Genomic DNA, 24170 nt, shown 5'->3' with positions numbered 1-24170 from the left:
TATTACCATACACAGTGTATATTATAAATTAATACATACCAGAGATATATTGTAGTTATGGTATAGAGTGTTATCTCCCCAGCAGCGTTCTGCAAGCATTGCAGGATGCTTTGTTCTTCAGCCACACATGTCAAGCTGCTCTCAGAGCAGACCAGGCCCAGGACTTTCAGTGCTCCTGGCACCATCCTCTCCCTCCCAGTAGCAGCTGTCCAGGCACTGGGGAGCAACAAGGACACTGTAAAGCCACAATGAGAAGGGCCAGGTGATGTGCCCCGCAACATGAGCACTGCAATCCTGCTTCCCCTGGTCATGAAAAGAAGCCAGCCCCTGCCAGGAAGAGCAGGGCAAGGGGAAAGCCACAAGAGCCTCTGCTATCCACAAGGGAGGGGAAGTTTTGGGGCCATGGTCAGAAAGTGTATGCACCCCAATGTTGTCAGCCATGAAACCAACACCAACACGGACTGTGGCAATGGCAGTGGCCCTGCCATGGGATAGTCCCAGGATCTATTCCTGCAGTGACAGGCAGTGTGGTGCGGCTGTGAGCCGGCACAGCAGCCTGCCACTTCCTGCCCCACCCCCAACACACTATGTACTGCAGCCAGAAAATTTTAACCTAGCCTTGGAAATAAATTAGCTATTTTGGTTTAATTTTCTTTTCCAAATAAAAACACTTTATGGAAACTGGATATTTTAAAGTAGTTGGTCATTGAGGAGGAACGAGAGTTATTGTTGTGTTTTTATACATGGGATTTATTGCAAACACTCAGTGGGGCTCCAACACTCGGAGCCCTGCAGCCACCAAGGCATGTGCCTATGTGGGGTGGGGGTCCTGAGCATCCACAAGTGCAGTGGGTCCTGGGAGTGTACTAGCATAGGATAGCATGGGCATCTTGGAGCCTCACCTTCTTACTCCCGGGCTGGTTTACTTCCTTCACTGTCAAAGTCTTCATCTTCCTCTGTGTACAGAGCATCCCTGTTCTCCTCCTCTTCCTCCTCCTCCTCCTTCTCCTCCTCCTCTCGAGCCAGCAGTTTCTTGAAGACCTCAAACTCCTCTGGAGTGGAGTGGGCCACATTGGCCAGGAAGTCTTTCTCTGAGAGCTGAATTATGTCCTTCAGTTTTGGGTTATTTGTCTGGGTCTGGCCTTTGCACGGGGTCTGGTAAAGCCCCCGGCGCTCCAGGAAGATGTGCCGGTTCCTGAGCTCAGCAAAGGGCATTCGGAAAAGGCGGGCCTTCACCATCTCCTTCTGCTGGACTCCCATCCTGAAGTACACGTACTGCGGGCAGGACGGGGTGGCTCATGCTCTCCTGGCCCCGGTACGCACCACGCAGGAGACCCGTCCCCCGTGGCTGCCCCCCTCACCTGGAAGTGGTGGTGGAGCTGGTGCGGCTCCTCTAGCAGCACGTTGGGACAGGTCCACAGCACCTCCCGGAGTTGCTCCGCTGTGAAGAGGCACCGCTCCCGCAGCAGCCGCACCGCCGCCGCCATCCTCTTCCGGGGCAAGGTGAAGAGCTCGGGGCAGCGGATCAAGGCCCGCTGCAGCTGACCTGCGGGCACCGGCGTGAGCGGGACGGGAAGTGCCGCTTCCCGGTTAACGCCATCCCCGCGTCCCCCCGCTGCTCTGCCCTACCTCCGTCGAGCCCCAGGCCCCGAAGCTTTCCGGCACGCTCCTGCAGCCGCTCCGTCGGCATCCGCAGAAGCTCCGGCCTCCGCTCCAGCAGGCCGAGGATGGCTTCAGCGTTGAGCCCCAGCAGCAGCAGCTGAGCCACCGCCGCCTCCCGGCGCTGCGGACTGAGCCGGGACTCTACGCCTAGCAGCCGCTGGGCCTGCTCCTGGCTGAAGCCCATGTCGCGCAGCCCCGCCGCCTCCCCGAAGGCGCGGCGGGGGCACAGCCCCGCAGCCCGCACGCAGCCACGCAGCAGCCGCCCCGCCATGCCCGGCACAGCGCGGCCGCCCCGGGGCGGGGCAGCGGAGGCTCCGCCTCAGCCGCCGGGGCACGGGGTAGTTCCGCTCCCGCTGCGAACAGCGTTGGGAGCTCGGGCAGCTCGGAAGGAGGCGGTGGTGCCGTGACCCCTCTTCCCCAGGGGAAAGCATAACTGCTCCTAACCGGCCTCTTCCCGAGCCACAGGGGAGAGCTCGCCCTCAGCAAAGCAGTCGCGGTAACGCACGGGGAGAGCGCAGAGCGGCAGCGGCAAAAAAGCGCAGGGAGCCTGTAATGGAACAAGGAGCAGCCTGATGGATGCCACCCTCTAAAACTCAGCCCAGAAAGCGCTTTGGAAAGGAAGGTCTTCCCAAAGTCGATCCCGGTTGCAGAGGTGATTTCTGCCACGGGAACGAGGCAATAGGGAGCTGTCCCCCAGTCAGGGCAGAGGAGAAGAGGTCCAAGCCCTGGAGCCAGGATGCGGCCTTCCCTCAGTGCCACAGTTAAGCTGCAGAATACATTTTAACATGAAGTTACAATGCAATAGGATGGTTTGGGTTGGAAGGGACCTTAAAGCTCATCCAGTTCCAACCCCTGCCATGGGCAGGGACACCTTCCACTAGACTGGGTGGCTCAAAGTCCTGTCCAGCCTGGCCTTAAACACTGCCAGGGATGGGGCAGCCACAGCTTCTCTGGGCAACCTGTGCCAGGGCCTCACCATCCTCATCTTTTTTCCTAATGCCTCATATAAATGTGTTCAGATGGAGGTAAGAGTCAAAAGGTGGATTCCAAGAGCTAATCTTTAATATTTTAGCTGGCTTTAAGAGCCTTGATTTTCCAGCCAAGTCCTCTTGCTTCTCCACTGAGATTACATCTGACACTAGCAACAGACATGAGAACTGCTGCATTTCCCATCACTTACTTTCAGGAAGTCTGAGTCTGGCTGAGCTGCACACTGAAGGATTTCACCTCAATATTGTGAATTGGTTCAAGTTCTTTGTAATCTACTTTTTTATTTCCAGTATCTTTGTCTCATAAAAATCAAGGACTATTTTTTCTGGATGTAGAGAGGACTGACAAACAAAAAAAGGGGGGAAGGGACATCCCCTATCATGGAGTTGTCTTTCAGAACAAGTGAAACTACATATACAAAGTAAAACCAGCCAATAAAAATATATCCTGAGTGATGAACAATTTAAACAAGACACTAAAATCTCTGTCTCACAAGTTTAAATCACATCCTGTATAAGAGTAGTAATAGATGCTTATGGCTAGAAGGTTTTCTAGAGGATTGTGCCCAGGTGGAGCAGCTTAAGGCTGCTCAGTACTGACCACCAGATCTTTCTACATGAGAGACATAGCAGCAGTCTAGGGCTTACAGTTCATTCCTGTCGATTCTTGAGTAAGGGAGTTATCATTCCACAGGGAGGGATGTGCTGTGGAGAAGAATGGCAGCAACGTCTCAGGCTCAAGCCCTGGCACTCCACAGCCGCTGCTTCTTTCCGGTGAGAATATGCATGCTCAGTCAGGAGCATTCAAGACTGGCTCACTCTCCATGTGAGGAGCTGGGAGCTTGTCTCCATGCACCCACTCACCAGAACCATTTCTGAATCTGCTGCTTTCTAGGGAGAAAGACAGTGAGGATTGAGCCACAGGTCCTACCAGACAATGAACATACTTTCAAACTGGGCATGTTTGGATAGCAGTAGGTGACCCGATGAGAAGTATCTTGCTAACCAAAGTTCCGTCTTCTCTTAGAAATCATTCTGACACGCTCAGTGGGCCCTGGGTGGGGGAGAAAGCCTTCAGGACATCTCACCTGTCTCAGCAGAGAGGTATACCTCTTCCCAGGCATAATCACCCAGGTTCACAGGCTGCTTCAGCCACTGATCCTCTACTAACATCACCAGAGTCATGCGCTGCTCTGGAACAGGATGCAAGAGGCCAACCAAGAGATTCATGAGACCTAGGCAGAAAGAAAGCAGTAAGAGGAATGGTTCGGGCTATATTTTAGGCATGCTGGGAATGCAAAATATGGTTTATATTCAAAGAATGCAGATCATAATTACAAATCCTCCCCATAAAACCCTGGTGCTGTACTGTTCCATCACAGTCTTATTCACATGTGCTCAGGTCTGGGAACACTCTGAGATTTCCAGGTTGTGAAAACAGAGAACTGAGCACAGAGTTATAATACTGAGGAGGACAAAAGTAGAAACAAATGCCACAGAGGCCACCCTGACTCACTGTTTCCAAGCCCAGTCTTATCCTGCAGTCATCTCGTGCTTGCTGTGTGACTAAATATGCACTTCAGGGGTCAGGGAAAGCTTTCAGGATTTATCAGTCAATTGCAGCCCCCTCAAGCCTTATAACCACAGTGCTCCTAAGGACCCCTGAGGATTTGTTGATGGAGATTTTATTAGCCTGACATATAATTAGCATTCTATACCTCCAACAGAAAACAAGGCCAATGTATTTTTCCTGTGAGGTCAAGCCATACAATTCATTCAGAAGTTATAAATCCACACACTATCATCTGTTGCCAAAGGGACATGGCCTTAACCGGTAATGGTTCAATAAGATAAAACATGCATTAGAGTTACATGACTGCCATTTCTGATCTTAAAGTTATCTACTAGACTGATCCTACCCATCAGGCATTATTTGTTCTGGTTTTCTCAGGTATAAACCTCACTGAACCCTGACCAGCTGATAGCTGATTCATCATAATACATGGGTGCCCTGGAATTTGAAACGAATAAAACATAGGGCAGACAGCTGTGCTCATCATAGGTACTGAAGAACTGCAGAACTTACCTGAAAAGGATACCCTGGGTAACCGCTGCACTGAGCAGCTTTTACAGTCATTGCAGAGCACTTTTTGAAGCATTTTTTTTCCAGTCTTCCCTTTTATTTCTGGAGAATAAATATTGTTCATACCTTCCCAAGACATCTACTCCTTTAGAAAAGCAAATGGCAAGAAGTTACCTTTTGAGACAGGCTGAGGAGGATTCAGGACAGCTGCCATGGCCTCCTCCAGCTCACAGAAGGGATTCTCTCCAAATACTAGTGTATAAAGGGTGACACCAAGTGACCACATCTCCAGCTCAGGGCCACGGTACCTATGCAGAGATAAACTTGCCTAAACTCAGATTGCATATACATAATAGTGTGCTGAACAAAGTAAAAATAGTCAACAAATAAAAAAAGTAAAAATAGTCCAATAATAGTAAATAAAGTAAGTTGATAGCTATTACTTCCAATTTCTGTTTTAAAATAGGAGGTTTCTGAGAATTCTAATAAGGTTCTCACATGTTTTTGAGAAGTCTTCTCCATGTTATGCCTCTCCATGAAAGAAAAACAACCAGAAGCATGGCCAGTTTCAGTTAATGAATATGTAGAATATGCACCTAGACTTCCACATATGTAAGCTGGTGACAGGAGAACTTAATCTTCCTCCTTCTTCACCATAAGCCAAAATTATCACGTAAATATTTAAATGAAGGTCAGACACCTCCTTGTAATCCCATTTACCTCCTCCCAACATTTTGAAAGCAAGTGTTTTCTGGAAATAAACATTATTGAGATTCTATCTGATAAAAAGGGAGAGTTTCTTCACACAGTAGCAGGCTGAATTCCCAGGGTAGCACTGCATTTTCCAGCTCATTTCCAGCAGGGATTTCCTCTCCTCCTTGCATTGCTTCCCCCTTTCCCATTAAGAGAAGCTGCTCGAAGGACCTATGAAAACAGCTGTGAACTGATTGCAAGAGAATATACTTGCATGTACAATTAATGTTTATCACCCTGGGATGATAAGGCTTCCCTCCAGGGGTGAGTATGAGACTGCCAGCCTCCAGGTAAAGAGCACTTGGAGAAGGAGAGAATAGGGAAAAGTCAGCTAAGATTTGGGCAGAACATCCAAGACAGAACATGACAGGATGCAAGGGAAGAATCCTCGAGTCCAGAGGAGCACAAACATCAATGGGGAGATGAACAATGATCAAACTGCAAAAAATTCATACAGGGAAGCAAGTAGGAAAGAAGGGAGCATACAAGATGAGCATTGGAGAAGTACAAAACACAGACATGGTAAGAGGCAAATTACACAGCAATACTTGCTTATATCATCTCTATAGAAGAGCAGCTTTTGATAGAGACCCACGAGTGCGTAGACACAGGTATGAAGAGAAGGTTAGTAAGCTGATGTACATGCTATGAAAGATTAAGGAAAAGGACACATTCAAGTGCAACCCAATTCATCTAAACTCTTCTACCAGGCTGGTAATTAAACTCAGGCTTGTTTTTGAACTTGACTCTGCAGTTGGCCAGACATTAGTACAAAGCTTTGCAAAACATCTGACCAGAATAAGACAGCCTGTCAACAGACTTAATCAGAAGAAACTTTGTATGTTTTCAAGCCTTTAGAACTAATTTCTGTCACCACAGTGCCCTACTTTATATGCATTTAAAACTTTACAAGTAATTTCTGTCACTGCAGTGCCCTAAATCTCACTGCAGTTTTCTGTGGTTAGATATTCTAGTACAGCACCAATGGCAAAGCAGCTTGGCTTCTCTATTCCATAATTTTTTGGTGCAATAGACACAAAAATGACTTTTCAGAGGGTGACATACGGTTTGCCAGACAGCACTTCTGGTGAGCAGTATTCAATTGTCCCACAGAAGGTATAAAACAATTTGCTGGGTTCCAGGTAGGCAGCTGAACCGAAGTCCACTAATTTAATTGTGAAATCTTCAGCAATGACAATGTTTTCATCCTTGATATCTCTGTGAAGGATGTTTCTACAGTGAAGATACCCAACAGCTGATACAATCTGAAAGAAGAGGAAAGAACTAGGTGTTACTATACTGAGGTGTCCTTCTGGATAATCTATGTGGCATCACTCAGTTTCAATAGCCACGTTTTGGCTTTTATATATATATAAACAAGATCCTAATTTTGGTAACAGAAAACAAACTCAGGCATGTCTGTCAGCTTTGCTGCAGTAGGGTATCTATCTTGGGAGAGACTTAAAATAGCCTTTGCTTGCTTTCCTCTCACAAATGTGCAGGAAGATGGCATATGTGCTTGGGTTTTTTTGGTTAGAATATGGTAGGTTTTTTTTGTTAGAAGCATCAGGGCTTACTGTTACATTCCTGCAGGTTACTCTATTTTTATCCCAGCTTCATTCAGAGGGTCCTTTGATTTATCCAGAAGGATATTACTGTGTGCCTCCAATAATGCAGGATGACAAAGCATTTAAGAGTGAAGCTTGGTATAAATAATAAAGTCACTCATAATTTCCATTCTTTTTTCTGCATGATTCATGCTGTAGTGCCATAATTAAGAATAGCATCAGAATTTTATCACCTTGGAGACAATCGTGATTCCTACCATAATATATTTGAGCAAGAAAAGCAGATGGCTAAGGAAGAAAAGTTTCTATTTATAATACAAAACTCCCTCTGCAGACAAATACTGTCCAGGTCTGAGGTAATGAAGCACCCCTACAGACTCAAGGTTGATTTAGGAGAAGAGCTTATCCATCACACATCTAAAGGGACCATTGATTGCAATTTCCACCTTCCATCAGCACCCCAGGCAAGGGGAGTGTTCAGTGTGTTACCAAGTGCAAAGTAATTCTTTCATACCTTTGAGGAAGAAATTTACTCCAAAACACGTGAGGGGAAAGTGTCAGTTATGGTTAACTCAATGAACAGAGGACAATTTAACTCTCAGATGAGTTCCTGACTCACAGTCAACTATCTTGAGTTATTTTGCATTATGCTACATTAAATTCCAAGATAATTTCTTGATATTAAATTCCTTAAAAAGAGGAGAGTCTCTTACACCCATAACCAATCTAAACCAAGCATTGGTCTAAGTGAAAGCGTAGCTTTTACTGGGGCTTGGGGCAACTTCTGTGCACTTTCCTCCTTCTGCAGAGGATATGTAGCTGCTACATGGATGGTCATCCTGATGACAGGGGCTGTGTGCTGCTCCCATCACAGCCAAGAGGCAATAGATTTATAGTAAATCCTTCTTTTATTAACCAAATTTTAGCTGCATGTAGCAATTTACATTCGCAGTTCTCACCTGTCTGAATATATAGCTGGCTAGTGGCTCATCCAAATTGTGCTGGCTATCAATGAATGTAAAGAGATCCAGACCAGATCCATGCTTCTCCATCACCAGCTGGAAGAAGTGTTCATTTTCAAACACATCCAGCACCTATAAATAACAGACTCTTTTAATTAGGTGCTTCATCCATCCTCAAACTGCCTTTTTTTACTTAAGCAAACCTTGTTCTCCTCTTGGAGAGTTAATCAACATGTTTTATAATCTTTGAAGTCTCATTTCACTGAGCAAAATGTTTCTTGAAAAAAGAGCAGAATTAAAACCAAGAGGAAATCTCTTTCTGAGGACACCCCCAACAACCACCAAACAACAACCTCAAACCAGAGGAATCAAGATATGTATGCAGCTTATTTCCTGAACTAGTACAGGTTCAGATGTGACATCACACTTCCAAGATATGCATCTCATCCTCTTGAAATAACATATAGGCTTTTTTTCCCTACTAACAGATTTCCTGTTACAATCAGATCTATGTTGACATCATTTGCTTGGGGTAAAAGTGTTGAAGCCAGTGACAGTCTGCTGTAACCTACCCTCCAAGCCAAAGCAGGATAGGTAGGTTCTTTTCTTTCCTGAAAAAGTAGATTTTAATACAGGATATTTTTTCAGTCCTGAAGAGAAACATGGGACACCGAATATTCAGAAGGAGCCACATGATGCAGTTCAAAATGCATTCACTCTGAGTTCACTGTACCTTAATGATATTGGGGTGCTGCAGCTTCAACAGGATTGCAATTTCTTGAGTCACTCTCCCCAGATCAGGATCATCTACCCAGCAGTCCTCAAGCACCCTGTCCTTCCAGATGAACTTTACGACGACCTGCACAGACAACAGCATTCAGCATCAGCTGCTAAAGTATGGCTTTAAGTCATACTTTTTAACTCATGGTAAGTTAATTTCTAGGAAAAGTGTTAGTGGGCCATATTACTACAAGTACAGAAGTAAACCAACCCAATGTGCATTGCTTATAGTATCTTTAAACATATTTAAACTAATTTAGGCCTAGAAGCCAAGCAATGCACAGAAATCAAATGTATTTATTTTGTTTTTATGGATGCTATGGAATCCAAAGGCTTTGTCAGGACAGCTCTTTTATCAGTTACAACAATGTTGACTTCTGGCGTAGAGGTACAGTTAACACTCATGCAGAGAAACACCAGCACTTGCCTCTCAACACCCAAGATACTTCTGCTGATAGAGGAGGGTCCCACAACCTCAACATGTCTACTCCACATTCTTGAGTTGTGGCATGATAAAGATCTTGAAGTTTGTCGTTCTCTTTAGTAACAGAAAAACTGTAATTCTGTTAAGCTTAATATATCCTTCTTTCAGCAGGTTAAAGTAGATACATGGCCAGTGTCATTCTGTGCCTGATGTCTTAGATAACATTGATATACTGTTATATACATCAATGCAAAGATTTTGCTGGCCTGTTTCCATGAGGTTAGTGATTTTGGATTTCTATTTAAACAAAGGAAAAGCCCAGCTACCAAAACTCAACCTTTAATAGTGTAGTGTTGACATTACACTATTATTCTAACCTTCAGTTTTCATCCTAAATTATTGCAATCAGATCTAAAAGAAATATTTAACCTCCTGATGATCTTTCTTGCCCCTGGCAGTCCAGACAAAGCCAAAAGATCCTTTGCCAATAAGACGGAGAGTGTTATAGTTTTCTGCATATTCTCCTTCACATGCCCTTAGACCCTCAAGCTCTTCAGCTCCTCGGGAATTCTCAAAAAGTGAAGTTGATCTGATGGCCTACATACAGAGAAAAAGAAATAGCAAGAAAAAAAAATGAATACCATAGAATTATATTTATAAAATGAAGTAAATACTGAAGAGAAAGTACATACCTGCAATAGCTAAGAGCAGTGATATTTGGTTTTGATAGCAAGAATTGCATATCACTGTAAATATCACCATATGAGAAAAGCCAACAATCAGCTCTCAGCAGCTACAAATACTGCTTAATTCACAGAAAGGTAAAGGAAACAGAAGCATATGCACCTTAGATGCTTGCACAAAATTGTCTCTGTGAGTAGGAAAATTAAGTACTTGTGGTCTATCATCACAGCAGACACGAAGAGCAAACAAGTTCAAGGCGTATCCGCCTAAATGTTAACATCCCAGTAAAATCCCTAGTAAAGAAACACCACATGCTTTTCTACCAAGGCCTACAACACTGCATGAAAAATTAACCACAACAAAAGTTTGTCTTCCTCTGAGGAGAGAGCTTGGGCTTGTTTGTCTTTGCAATTACTCTGTTTCTCCACCAAAGACGGCATCTACAGTGTAACAGAACATCTTTATGACATACACAGCCTTCCATCCTGAGGGGAACCAACAAATCTCACAGGGGCATTTGTTTTGAACAATGAAATTTGGAGTTATACATCGAATTATCAGAACTGCTTATATTTTGACATACATGTACATGGAAGATGATTTTCTAAGAGGAAAAATATTCCAAATAGTAGGTTTTGCAAATAGCCAAGCTTTTCACTCAAATATCTACTTTATCTCTCATCTCATTGATTAGGCAGGGGAGGGAGCGTCTCATCTGCAGTACATTTCAATAAACAGCAGCTCCTAGAGGCTCCTGTAATTTGGAACTGTCACCACTATACATGTGATATCTATGTATGGACTTCTCTGTTAAGGTCATCATAAAATTCAGCTGTGTAAAGATCTAGAGAATTCAAGAAATACAGAAGCTCAATCAGTTTTCTTTTGTTGCCGTAAGTCAAGTCAGTGGGTTTTCAGCCTGGTATTTCATTTCTTAATAAGGTTCTGTCATTGGTGCCAGTGGTTTAAAAACCACATGGATGCAAACTTCTGTTGTAGATGTAATTAGAGCAGCCCAAGAACAAATTGGGTGGTTTCATTGTTCAGCCTGGGAAAGGGAATTCCACTAAGCAAAACACACACTACCAGAATGTTACAAAACAGCAATTTGAAACATTTCTTTTGAGGTAAAAATAACGAAACAAAGAGCAATATCCACCCACAACCACCTGACATTTTAGGTTTAAAACCTTTTTGACTTTAGCTTCAGCTTAGCAGTCAAACAAAGAGATGCTCAGTATTACGCAACAGTAGAATTTCTTACTTCTCCAAGACTATTTGTAGAAAGATCAGCAATAGACTGGGCAGAGCTTGCTAGACTGGACAGCAAAAGCTGACTCTTTGTTCCAGCTTCCTTCTGGCTCTGCAGAAGGTCTTTCACCACCCAGACACAGAAAAGCATGGCAGGGTCCTGCAGTTCTACATGTTTCACTTCAAAGAGTATACCTGTAGAAACAGGTAAGTTAAAATGGTACAATGAGATTTTAGTGTTGAATGGGACCGCAGACATTTTAGGACAAAATTCTGAGCTCTTATCAAAGTGACATTATTTATCTGGGGAATACCTACCCAGGAAAAATCACCAGAGGGGCTGACAACAGCACGGCTACTCAGAGATAGTTGGCGGCTACATCCATGGTTCCCAACCCCCAGAAGAAATTTTTGTCAGTGTTCAACTGTGATTATTAGTTTCACATTGCTACTCTAACTTACACCAAAATGGGGATTTTATACAACAAGCCACTGAATCCAGATGAATAACTTAATGAAACACAGTCCATTACACAATTTAAATACAAGTTTTACAATGGAGCTTATAACTTCTGTTCAGAAAAAAAAGTTACTCAGTTCAAGCCTTTAAGTTATGTTTTGAGAATATTTCTGACTATTCAGTCAGGATTAATCTCTTAGTAACTTTCTGCTTTATACACCTGCTTTTCTAATACCCTCTGAGTAGACTGTGGTACCATTTTTATTTTAGATGCTAGAGCTTCTTCCTTCCTCTCCACCATAAGCTTCTAACCAGAACTGTCTGCCTTCTGCAAAAATGTGGGTCGAAAAGAACACCCCAGTAAGAGTTTTGGGAAGGGGAGAAGTAGGCTTAACTTACTTAATTGTGACCCATCTCTGTGGCAGCAATTGCCAGTGTAGCTGCCTTCCAGAATCTCCAAAGTCAAAGGAGCTGCTGGGTTCAGCCTTCCTTCTTGTTTCACTGGGGTTGATGTTATTTTTATGTCCATATTTTGTTGCCCATGCAGCTGACAGTAGTTTTCAGGACTACAGTTGCTCTTCAGTGGGTTTCTGTTGGTATTGTCCCCCATGGTCTCTGCAAGAGTTTCAGGCTTCTTAATAAATGCTTTGGAGGATTCTTCAGTATCTTCTAAAGGCCTTTGGGAGACCAGCCACCCAGAACCAGTTTCTGTAACAACACCATTCAACAGCTGCTTTTTTTGCCCAGCTGAAAAGGCACTGGTATTCTGAGTTAGCATATTGCCTACACCCAAGTCCACTGCATCAGAGGATGCTCCTACATGAGTTGCAGTAATACCTAAACAATCGTCTGAATGCCTCTTGACATCAATATTCAGACCCAGTACCTCAAGACTAGAGCAAATGCAGTTCAGCTCAGTGTCTGATTCTTTAACATCTTCAGAGGTTGTGGCGACTGCTGCAGAAGCACTGCAACCCATTTTATTTCCTGAGCAGACATCATGGATAGTATTTTTTCCGTTTGCAAAGAGGGATGAAGCATCATTTAGCAGGCAGTGCTCAACCACAACATGCTCAAGACTGGAATGTTTTCCATCACATGTGAAGTCCGAGTTTGACAACTGCCCTGTAGCCATATGGTTTTGAAATTCTTTTCTGCAGTTTGGTGTTGTCTCAGAACATGGCTCATCTTTTGTTGGTGTTCCAGGTGAGTTACAAGTGACATCTGAAGGCGACTTAATTGGGGCATAGGATTCAGTATCTAGATTGTCTTCTAGCCTAGAACAAACAGGCAACTGTTGTGAATTGTTTAGTTAGCTGAATTCCTTTAACTGTGTTCTTTTTGACTGGGTGGCCTTACTTAGCATAAGTAGTTGCTTAGCATGGGTAGCTGAAGTTGCTGGAGCCTTAAGAAGCAACAACCTGTGCTTAGTTATGTAAGCAAAAGCCAGTGTAAATGATGCCAATGCAAACTGGAAGATAAAGAAGATGCATCCTTAGTAAGGAACAAAAACTGGAGTGACAAGAATTTCCTGTCCTTCATTCACTACAGCTTCAAGGCCACAAAAGAACCCAATGATAGACAGGAGACCCCAGACCAAAATTCATCATTGGACCAGCAACAGCATGGGATGGTCCAGTGCATAAAATGTAAGGGTATGAAACCTCAGGAATTTCTTTGTTCTGGGTCCCTCCCTGGAGGCATCCAGCTCAAGCCATTCCTATTCCTGTCCCACTCAATTATTACACTGCTTTTCTAAGAATCAGATATGTGACGTTGCTGTGGAAAACCCAGGGTGAAGAATTTTCTTTAACAGCAACCAAGCAACATTTACTGTAGCAGCTTGTCCCCAGGCATCAACAGAAAACTGATGCTTCAGCTTTTCATACGGTAACCTGCAGATCCAACCCTGTCATGGCAGGTTTCTGGGTAAGACTCTCTGTGGTGGGCTGATAGCCCATCAGTAGCAAGGCTGTCTTTACTGCAATGGTTCAAAGTTATTAATGATAACATGATGGTAAAAGATTGAGAGAACTGTCATACTGTCATATTGTATACTACCTGCTCTTCTGTTATTATGGTCGCTATTTAAAACCTGCACCAACTGCTTTATTTTCTGAAGTTGAAAAGAAAAAGCAGAAAGCGGTTGGCACAGACATTCAAGATCCTAACAAATTTCATTTTGACCTAAGAAGAGCAGGTACACTTGAATGGCACTCTTTCCCTATGAATTACTTCCTCCTCTAGCTTCATTTCTAAGTATAGATCATAGATAATTTACCACAACAAAAAGCCACATATGGCAGGATACTTCCAGACCTCAGAACAGATCCTTTGTCTGTCCAACAGAAGATACATGTCCCTAACCACCAATTTCACCATGGTTCACTAAAGCCCACAGTACAAGGTATTTTATAAACATTTCTATTAGTAAAAATACAAAATAGAAACACAACCCATGCAAGAGAGCACTTAAAATCCAAATGTGATATGAGAGACATAAACCCAGGAGAGCACAAGAAAGTTCTTGCTCTAAAAAGCAGCAAGAACTGTGCTGTAACAGACTATACACTAAAAAGGGCAGTAAATGTTTTCTGATGGTTAGAATTTTTAATGGAGAAGGCTTAAAATCTGAATTAAGATAAACCATGTTGGTACTTGAGGAGACTTTCTAACCTTATAACAGGAAAAAGACCTGGAAACGTACAATAAAAATGTCTGGATTTACGTAACACAGCAGCCTGTTTTAACAGATGACCTGACAGCTACACCAAGCACCAGAAGGAACAATACTTAGAATTCATTCCAGGTAACCTGGCTTCAGTGCAACACCAGCTGGTGGATACCACAGAAGGAGATAAACATCCACTGTTTCTGATTTAGCAAAGACAGAGCCGAATTACCTTCCCTAGTCTGGATGAAGCATTTGGTCCCCTTAAAAGATGGAACTCCTGCAACTTTACAATTGTAGGTTGCACAGATATAAATTAAAATCTAAGGTAGGCAAAACTTAACCTTTCTTGCAAATAGCACTCAGATTCTAAAAACAGTATAGTACAGAAGGCTCTTGTTACATATTCCCACAGACATCACAGAGGTGATAGAACAGTTTTTGCTGGTGATTACCACCACATATGTAAATATGCAGTCCAGGAAATGCCTACCTATGAGAGGGAATGGGTGCCACTTCAGGAGGTGAGGGAGTAGAAAAGAAACTGGTCACATTATTTTGTTTAGTCTCATCATGCATTAATTTTTCATCTTTGTGTCTTCTTTCCAATTTCTGCTCTTCATCTCTTGACAGAAGGCTCGATACAGATGTAGCCAAGAAGCTGCAGTCTATACCAAACAAGAAACAAAACCACACCAATTTCACCTTTTGTGTTTAGGCTTTGGAGGCTACAGTGATTAATAACAATCTTGGAAATGCCTCCCTCCGTCTCATCCCTAAGGAACTGAGTATAAAAGACTAGATTAAAGCAAGGTGGTCCAAATACGAACACTCCACTCTGCTTTGGCTTGAGAAATCATCACATGCAGGAACCTAAAAGTTCCAGGGATGCAAAAATTTGTTTTCCTATCAAAGCTCCTGGGTTAGCTACTTGAAGTTCAGAGATATAAAAAAAGGCCAGTGACCATACAGAGACTGGAGTTAATGTTAGACAAATAGTAGCAGTAAAAAAATAGGAAAAAAAGGGCAAAACTCACATACACTCTCAATTCCAAACACTTCAAATGAAAAGCTTTAGACTGCATTTATAGAACTCACAGAAATTGTCAGACAAAAGTATACAGTCTAAAAAATGGTTAAGGGAAAGAATAAGAAAAGAACTTTCCTTCTCCAGTGACAACAGATCAAAAGAGAAAACCGTAAGTGTGCAAGATTAAATAAACCAAGTATTGCTGCTGCAGAAGAAGGTAATGAGTAGACAAATCTAGATTTGAATCTAAAACAATCCTTCCATTTAATAAAGGCTGAGTGCCAACAATGCTTTCTCACTGAAGAACTGATCCTAGATTAGAGTCATCACTTCATCAAAGAAATACCTGAGACATCTCGCACTGTCTATTAACTCTTTTTTGTTCCAGCAGTGTGCATTGGTTTCAATGCACATGTGCATTTTTAAGTAAAGAGAAAAAAAAACAGGGGAAAAATACCTCAAAACAACAGAGACAAAACCAGCATAAAAGATTTCTTGTGGTAGAGATCACAGAATCGTAGAATAAAAGTATGTACTTGGGTTGTGTTCTGTTTTGGGCACAGCTAGATGGAAAGACAAATTTGAAGACATGAGGCTTCCCTGCTTCTGTTTATCCTGTTGTGTGCAGGGAAATAAAATTCTGTTAAATTCTTTGTAAATGCAGTGAACTACATCACAAGAATATGTGATGCCTCCTACTAAAACTCCACAGCAACATAACACTGAATAGTAGCCAGCAACATAAGCCAATTCAGAAGACTATTAGAATTCTCCCTTAAAATCATAGAATCATAGAACAGTTAGGGTTGGAAAGGACCTTAAGATCATCAAGTTCCAACCCCCCTGCCATGGACAGGGACACCTCACAATAAACCATGTCACCCAAGGCTCTGTCCAACCTGGCCCTGAACACTGCCAGGGATGGAACATTCAGAACTTCCTTGGGCAACCCATTCCAGTGCCTCACCACCCTAACCGTAAAGAACTTCTTCCTCATATCCAATCGAAACTTCCCCTGTTTAAGTTTTAATCTGTTACACCTTGTCCTGTCACTACAGTCTCTGATGAAGAGTCCCTCCCCAGCATCCCTGTAGGTCCCCTTCAGATACTGGAAGGCTTCTATGAGGTCTCCACGCAGCCTTCTCTTCTCCAGGCTGAACAGCCCCAACTTTCTCAGCCTGGATGAGAGATAGCCCTGTCTATAGCTCTGCTGCAATATTGCTGCAAAACCTGTGTTTTATGTGACTTAAAATACTCAGAGATCCTAACAGCAGAGGGAAGGAAATGGAAGTGCTTGTTAAGTACTAAGCATTCTCTACTAACAGTGTAATTTCCAACTTGGATATTCAGTTTCATCTTCCTAGCAACAAAGAAAGAAGCACAACCTCAGGTGAACAATTCAATTTACCTTAGGGTCTTAGTGGAAATTCAATTTAAAAACTGCACGGAGGTACATTGCTTTTATAAAGCATGTTCACAGGCAAAGCTCTCATCTCTGTAATTTTAACTTTGTTCCTTAATGTTAATTCATTTTGCTTTGTTAGAGCAACCAGAGCCAGCTGCATGGCAGGCAGTAACATCTTCAAGGATGCACTCACCCTCTGTCCCCATGGAGCCGTCAAGAGGAGGTAATGGCAAAGAACAGTCACTGCGTCTCTCCATGTTGTTATAGAAACCAGGGATCAGGAATGTAATGTTCTAAAACACAGAAGAAAACCTTATAAATCTAAGTAGGCTCTCACAGGTTAAGGACAAATGCTAACAATCTGTATTCATGAACCTGATTCTCATGGATAGCCAGGCAAAAGTGATCCATGTGACTTACAGAGCACATCTAAGTGTGCAGCTTGCTTTTGTGCTAGTTGAAACCCACATGAGCTCCTCAACACTGCAGAACTTATCAATTACAGTAAGGGAATGTAGTTATCATCATACAGCTCACTCACCAAACACGTGGAACACAGGCTTTGTGACAAACAGACATGAGTATAAAAGAACTTTACAATTCTAATGGATAAACTGACAAAGCAGTCTTTTGGGAGGGATTAAACCTCTTGTCTTACCTTTCCCAACAGTTCTTTCTTCTCATAGCCAAAGAGCATTAAAGCAAAACTATCCTTGATGCCACAGATGGTTCCATCTGACTTGACAGTGATAAGACCACTGATGGTGAAGAAAACCACGACTGTAGCAGAGTAATGATACCCTGTGAAACAGCTGCCTTTTTCTGCCTGCAGAACACCATTTTTCTGCACTGTCACTTGGTCCTCCTCCAGAAGGCTTACTTGCAGCTTTAAACTGAGAGGAAACATGTTACCCTCTCTGGATCTGCCTACAGCTCGCTGGATCCTGAGGTTCTGAATTAAAGCAAAAAGAAAAAAAACAAACAGGAAACCTCTAACTAACCAAATGGTTTGGTGTTATTTCAGTATTCATATAAAATTACAGAGGAACCTTCTCAAGAAAAAGAGAGCAGGAAAAGAAAAACAAACCAATCCTGTAACTACCAAAATGAATAAAGTCTGGTTTCCTAAGGATTTGGAATCCAGTGTTAAACTCCTGTATGAACAGCCTGATGAAGAGGACCAGGGAAGTCCATGCTACGGCTTTCCAGCAATTAAGGCACTAATACAGCCACTTTCAACTATCTAGCTGGCCATTTTAATGGAATTTGGAGGATCTGCTTATCCTTTAAGTCTTTCACTCCTCAGAGTGACATGACTGAATCCACTGAAGAATGCAAAGGAATTTTAAGGAGCTTTCACAGACAGCATGATTTCCTGAAAAGCCAGGATTGAAGAAAAGTGTCTTTTACCAGGTTCCACAATGAGAAGCTGGGGCTTGGTTTCTTTCCTAGAGAATAGTTAGGAAATATTCTGCCAGCAGCTCCATAAGTTTTTCAGGGGACTTCTGCTTCTCTCTGAAAAGGCTTTTTTGTTACATAAGCACGGAAAACCATATGCACCTGCTTTCCAAACGGCAAGGGTACAGAATCATAGAATGGTTTGGGCTGGAAAGATCCTTAAGATCGTCTAGTTCCAACCCCACTGCCATGGGCAAGGATGCCTCCCACAGGTTGCTTTGGAAGAGTATGGTTGGTGCTTATACTGTACCTTTGGGATTTTTTTGTCTAGAGGAGGGATCTGCACAGAAGGAATGAGGTCCTTTATGTGGAGCCCAACTACTTCTTCCAGTGTTGGGTAGCCATGGAGATGGGCAAAATGGAGGTCACATGATGTAATCTCTCCCTTGAGAAGAATATTTATTTTAATTTCAGCATTTTAGCCACAGTCCACTCAATCTCCTATTAACAGTTTTGGCAAATATCTAAGCAAATGCAGGAAGTTTCATTCTGTAGCCCTTTCATGGATAAAACTAACTAATAAAACCAGACACAGCATAATGCAATACTACACCAACATGATCATGCAGACAGCCTGCCTCTTGCCATAGGAGAAAAGCAAGGGTCTCCAATGTTCCCCACAATGCTTTTCCTCAGCAAGCTGATCCCTTTGTAAGGGCATCCCTGCCATGAATAACCAACCCCCTGCGAAACCATCACTGTTCAAGTCTAAGATGTCCCTGAAGGAGAAACAGGGTATTTTAATGTGACTTGTTGCATATGTGAAGGTGAGCTGTATGGGAGATAGATGCACAGGTCCTGCATGTGCAATCCCCATTTCAGGCAGTGCTTCATGTTCACAAACAGTAACGTGCCTGCTGGCTTTTAGACACATTTCATTTGCACATCAACTCTCACAAACTGCAGACTCATTTGATCATTAGGAAAACACTTACGTCAACTGTGAAGGAAACAGAAGCTGAAAGTCTTTCCACTGGTTCCAGCATAACCACACAACACTGCTTGTCCTTGCTTCTTATTTGCCTCAGCCAGACTGAGACAGGGATCTTCTCTTTGAGATGGCCTATGACATCCACCTTTCCAAAGGATTCAGAAATGTAGTCAGAACTTACTATGTTACTTAGCAAGAATTTCAAGCGAGAATAAGATATTAAACCAAGAAAGATCCCCGTCATTGTGAGAAAAACATTGTTTCTTGACTACTAGTTCTCTTACTGGAAGAAACACAGTTTTAATATAGAGATTAAGAGGTTTGCAAATAATTCACTGATGATACACAAGATGTTACTGCTTTTGTATCTTCTCTTGCTGCCTCAGGAAACCTAAAGGCATTTCCTGCAGCATAAGATATGTGCCAATCTTACACCTTGCATTCAGTGAGAAGTGCCTTTCAGAGATACCTTGTTTAAGGAATGGCCCCTGGTGCTAACTAATACGAATATAACTAATGTTACATTAGTAACATGGTTCTTACTTTCAGCTGCAAAAACAGCAGTTCAGTTTCTTATGGGAGGAGATTCTTCTTAAAGCAGAAAATGTTTAACTTATAACCTGCAGTGTTCCTATCAAGCCTTTTATCATTTTTATGTGATCTTGACAAGAAGGGGTTTATAAATTACACAGTGACTCCCATAAAGTATAGGAGCATATAGCCATTGGAATGGCTGTAGCTTTGAATTAGTGCCTTTATCAGACGTTTAATTTTAACCCTGGATTTCAGTGAATCAAACTTAAAATATTCCACCTCCCCCACCCCCACACAATTAAGGATTCAGGAAGATCAAGCTCCAAGATGCTGGCAATTTCAGTACAAAAATAACACACCAAGAAGAATATGAGCTCATTTTCAAAGTATTTTCTAGTGACAACTCACAACAGCAGTAAAAAAAAAAAAAATCATTTGGAGACATTTTTCATGCAGCTCTCTTATAAACAACCCTGCTATAGGCAAAATATCAATTCCCCTCCTTTGCACCAACTGGGGTGTTTTGGCACAAATATTTCACAGTATTTGGCTGACTGTAACTCTGTGATATGCACAATGCAATTTAAAATAATTTTAAAAGACCAGACAATGGAGAACTTTTCCATAATAGGTTTCTCCATGTTAAGCAATTGTACTGATTTTCTTTTTTAGAAAATCTAATGTCCCTTAAGTTCTGATTTGGTCAATCATCATGACTATACATGTTGGCAGCTGCAAGGCTCTCATGGGTGCCTCTCAAACCATCTTTTGCCCTTTGAATCCCCATATCTGCAAACTTTTAAACCAAGCAGTCCTACAAATGCCATAACTGCCAAATCCCCATAAATTAAATATCTCAGGGAATTATATTGAGAATGTTAACAAACCCCAATCAACCAAACCGAAACCAGAGTGTACAAAACCACTGTATATGGTGGAGGATATTTTCTTGAACTTCTCACATACCACAGTTCCTGAAACTACAGATGAACATTCATCAGTTTCTATGTACTCCTCACCAACAGCTTCCCATGCCTCTTGAGTGGATTTGGATATAAAGTGGGACAGCTTTTGGCCAATGAGTTCCTGACTGCTGCACCCAAGGAGCTTGCAGGCTTTGTCATTAGCCACCAGGATCTAGAAAAGGGGAAAAAAAACCCCATGCAAATCACAAAAACAAAACAAAGAATACAAGTTCTAAATTGTGTTCATATATCATCATCTCCTCAGGCTGTTGATTTAATGTCTTATGATATCATTTCCTCCTGGTGGTTCTTTAAAATTCTGCATTCTTCACAAACAGTTCACTAAAGCTTCTTATTCTAGGATATCACTTGCCCACATGCCTTCTTGGTTGAGAGGGTTTGAGACATTGCTTTCCTTTTAAGTTTCCTGATTTCTTTTAACTGTAAATAATTACATCCATGGAGGCAAAACTACAAAGTTGTATTTACAAGCAAAGGCTGGGAAAGACACAGAATTTATCCCTGAAGGCATGAAGCAATCACACCAGTCATTGGCATACTTAAGCCTGTGTTAGAAAGCAAGTCAGAATTAGACACCTTTAAGATGGGTAAGCACGAACTGTCAGTTCAAGCTAAAAATGGCACAGCTCTTTAAAGTTTTTGGTACTCAAATTAATATTTATGTTTACTCTCAGAACAGGGGAGAAATTCTCTCCTTCCCAATGCAAAAAGCATATTTATAGGGCAGATAGAGACCTCATGACACCACAAACCCATCCCAGGGTTGGTGCTTAACAGGAAGAAGGCTTAAAGCACCTTCTGTTTTGGTTTCTTCCTTCATGCCACTTCACAGCTGCAGTCTTCTTTATTCCATTTTTCTGTTTGAAAAAAGATTCAAGACAGCTGCGCTTCTGCTACTGCCTTGTATATTTTGCTAACCTCAAACTGCAATGGAAGTAAATGTGTTGCCTTTGTAAGACTGTTGAGTTTGAGCGGACTATAAAAGACCTTCATGTCACCCCAGCTGCCTTCAGACACATAAGAGTAAGAGGCATTTCAGCCTGTCTGATGTCATACAACCTGTACCAGTTACAGCCTGTTTAGTTTAGCACTTACTACTGAAAATACCTCTGTTGTGTTGACATCCACAGTGAAGATGGCTTTGTTTGGGTTGCGTGAAGCAGCTGGGAGGTACTGGCTGGACTCTTCCACGAGGGTAACCAAACAAGAGCAAGAAGAGCTTCCAATGGAAGTGGAGAGAGAAGAAGCCCACTGAGCTCCTGAGTTACCAGTTTTGCTCATACAAATGTTATGAGCTGCCAGTGAAGACAAACAGTATGAGCTCCATTTCTCTCCTGTGGGAAGATAAAAATCAAGATCAGCTATGTAGCTATACCAGTCTACTACAGTATTAGGGGAATGAATAAAAAAAAATTAGCCGTCAGCTGAAGCAACTGCCAAGTAACCCCAAAATACATATTCCTAAATCTTTAAAGAAATGACAAGAAAATAGAATCAATGAAACTAAGGTAAATGGAAACAGTTCTAATAAACATGTCTTTGAATCACAGCCACTGGAACAATTAAACTCAGTCTGTAGGTTAGAAAAAAGTTGCCAACACTCGTAAGACTCAACCAGACCAGTTTACCTTTGTTTTTCACTTAACAGATTTTAAAAGGTTTTGAAATCTCTCAAGATTGAAGCTGTTATTAAATGCAATTACAGTAAGTGTTCAAGCCCCTATTAAATACCACATTAGTCAGAATCTAGTTAATTAACTGTTCAGAAGATGTGACACTGAAATACCTGTGCCCACACCAGTTTTTTATGTTACACAATGCCAAGTGTCTGTATCGAAATTTTCAAAGCTTTTGCCTGTAAAAGATGTTTTCTTGGGAAGTGGCATCAGCAGCCAAACGCCATCACTCCACTCCCAAAGCAGGAAGCAGCTCTGAATGTCTAGCAGTAGTAGACATTCAGTAGACTGGTAGAAGCATTATGAACAACTCATCACAAGGATATCTCTGTATTTATGCACCGCATACAGTATGAATACGATCATCGTGATAAAGCAAGGAGACTTGTATCTGGATGCACTATGAACTGAAAAAAACAATAAACTCCCAACAGAATCCAGAACAACATCTTTCTCCTCATTTCAAACTCAGGAGATTGGAGGGTGGTTTGATGGCAGCCAATAAAGGTTGCCCAGGGACAAGTACAGGTGCAGATCATCTATCCAGCAACACCTCTCCTGTAAACTCTCCCAGCCTGCAGTAATCTATGGCTCAGATATTTATTGAACAAGCAGTTTCTGGCAGCTACTTGTTGCTATCACCTGTAGGTTTGGGAGAGAGAAGGAGGAAGATCTGAAACCGTCTGAAACACATCACCTCCACTGACAACACATGAACTTGATCTCAAAATACAGTGCTCACCAGACAGAGATGCTCTAAGCCGGCAGAGTTGAGACAGCTGGCTTTTCCTGCTTTTGCTGGCCCAGGGGTAGGATCGATTTAGCTTATCAGAGTCATTCAGGTGAGCACAATCTAAGCCTACTGATGAAGGCAGAAGACTTCCTTCAGAGTGGCTATAAGCCTCGGCTGCCATTATCACCCTCTGGTTGCCACGCCACACCTAGGGAGCCACCATCTGCAACAGAAACAAGAAATTCAGTCAGGCACTATCGTTGGATCACTGACAGGTAACAGTTCCATCTAACCCAAAGCAGCCGTGTAAGCTGTGGCAAGACTGCAGCTCATTCTTGCATGTCTCAATCAACTTTTTGTCTCTGTTTGTTAACGCAAAAGTCAACAAATACCCAACTCTCTTGACTGTTACCCTGCCCAGGCAGTATAGAATACCTGTGATCAACAGGACACCTCCATCGCACTCTGTAAGAGCCACCAGGCACCCAGCCGGACACCCCGTCCCCGTTCTTGCTCCAAAGTTTGAAAAACTTTGGTAGTTTGGAAAGTAATTACAGGTTTAGGTCAGCGAGTGCGGCACTGCCAGCCCGCCTGCCGCCTGCCCGAGCGCCAGCCCCAGCCCGGCGGCCACCGCTCCTCAGGGCGGTCACCACACAGCCGGAGGACGCGAGGAAGTACGGGGCGGGACTAGGCAGCAGCGACGACCAAGCGAAGGCAGGGGAAGAGCGGCAAGGAGGGGAGCCAATGGGAGGCTAGCGCGGGAGAACGCGAAACTGACCCTGAATCACGGACTCCGCTCCCTTCTTCCCTCACCGCCGCCACCACCACACACCCCGCTGAGAGCCACCGCCCCCGGACAGCTCTGGGTCCCCCGCTCCGGGGCTTAGAAAGCTGCAAGCGGAAGGCCCCTCCACAGGACGACAGCTTCTCTCCAAAGAACTAGCAGGCGGAGCGATAAGGCCGCAAGCAACTCAAGCCCGAGGCGCCGGTTGAAAGGGAGCCGGTTCCCACGCCCCGCAACAACACCCTCAGCACCCGCCCTACCCACGGACACATACAAGTCCCAAACGGCCGCGAGGGCAGGCGAACTCTGCACCGCCCCGCCCCCAGGGCGCTCTAACCACAGAGGT

At 43.1% G+C, this 24170-nt stretch overlaps 2 protein-coding genes across 4 annotated transcripts; both read right to left on the bottom strand.

The window, feature by feature from the left end:
* Positions 1–24: 24 nt before the first annotated feature.
* Positions 25–2423, bottom strand: MTERF4 (mitochondrial transcription termination factor 4). 2 transcript variants are annotated; one of them, XM_031050647.2, is made up of 4 exons: positions 1630–2423; positions 1362–1546; positions 903–1275; positions 25–216 (listed from the first exon to the last, which is right to left on the bottom strand). In XM_031050647.2, exons 1-3 carry the CDS (start codon positions 1931–1933, stop codon positions 907–909), a joined length of 858 nt encoding a protein of 285 aa, XP_030906507.2. In that variant the 5' UTR covers positions 1934–2423; the 3' UTR covers positions 25–216; positions 903–906. The 2 variants fall into 2 exon arrangements, with proteins under 2 accessions (XP_030906507.2, XP_030906506.2); XM_031050646.2 differs by lacking the exon at positions 25–216 and having other exon boundaries at positions 727–1275.
* Positions 2424–2631: 208 nt separating this feature from the next.
* Positions 2632–24041, bottom strand: PASK (PAS domain containing serine/threonine kinase). 2 transcript variants are annotated; one of them, XM_031050878.2, is made up of 18 exons: positions 23819–24041; positions 23050–23263; positions 21727–21965; positions 20612–20782; positions 19116–19256; positions 18431–18565; positions 17381–17674; positions 16916–17015; positions 14781–14955; positions 12016–12893; positions 11170–11351; positions 9651–9818; positions 8751–8876; positions 8015–8149; positions 6553–6752; positions 4909–5042; positions 3740–3886; positions 2632–3542 (listed from the first exon to the last, which is right to left on the bottom strand). In XM_031050878.2, the coding sequence occupies exons 2-18, from the start codon at positions 23219–23221 to the stop codon at positions 3442–3444; spliced, it is 3498 nt and encodes a 1165-aa protein (XP_030906738.1). In that variant the 5' UTR covers positions 23222–23263; positions 23819–24041; the 3' UTR covers positions 2632–3441. The 2 variants fall into 2 exon arrangements, with proteins under 2 accessions (XP_030906738.1, XP_030906739.1); XM_031050879.2 differs by having other exon boundaries at positions 21739–21965.
* Between the last annotated feature and the right edge of the window lie 129 nt (positions 24042–24170).

The sequence above is a fragment of the Melopsittacus undulatus genome, chromosome 6, assembly GCF_012275295.1.
Source record: "Melopsittacus undulatus isolate bMelUnd1 chromosome 6, bMelUnd1.mat.Z, whole genome shotgun sequence".
In the NCBI taxonomy this organism is placed as follows: Eukaryota; Metazoa; Chordata; class Aves; order Psittaciformes; family Psittaculidae; genus Melopsittacus; species Melopsittacus undulatus.
The sequence above is the reverse complement of the archived record's forward strand: the minus strand, read 5'-3'. Positions and strand labels throughout refer to the sequence as shown.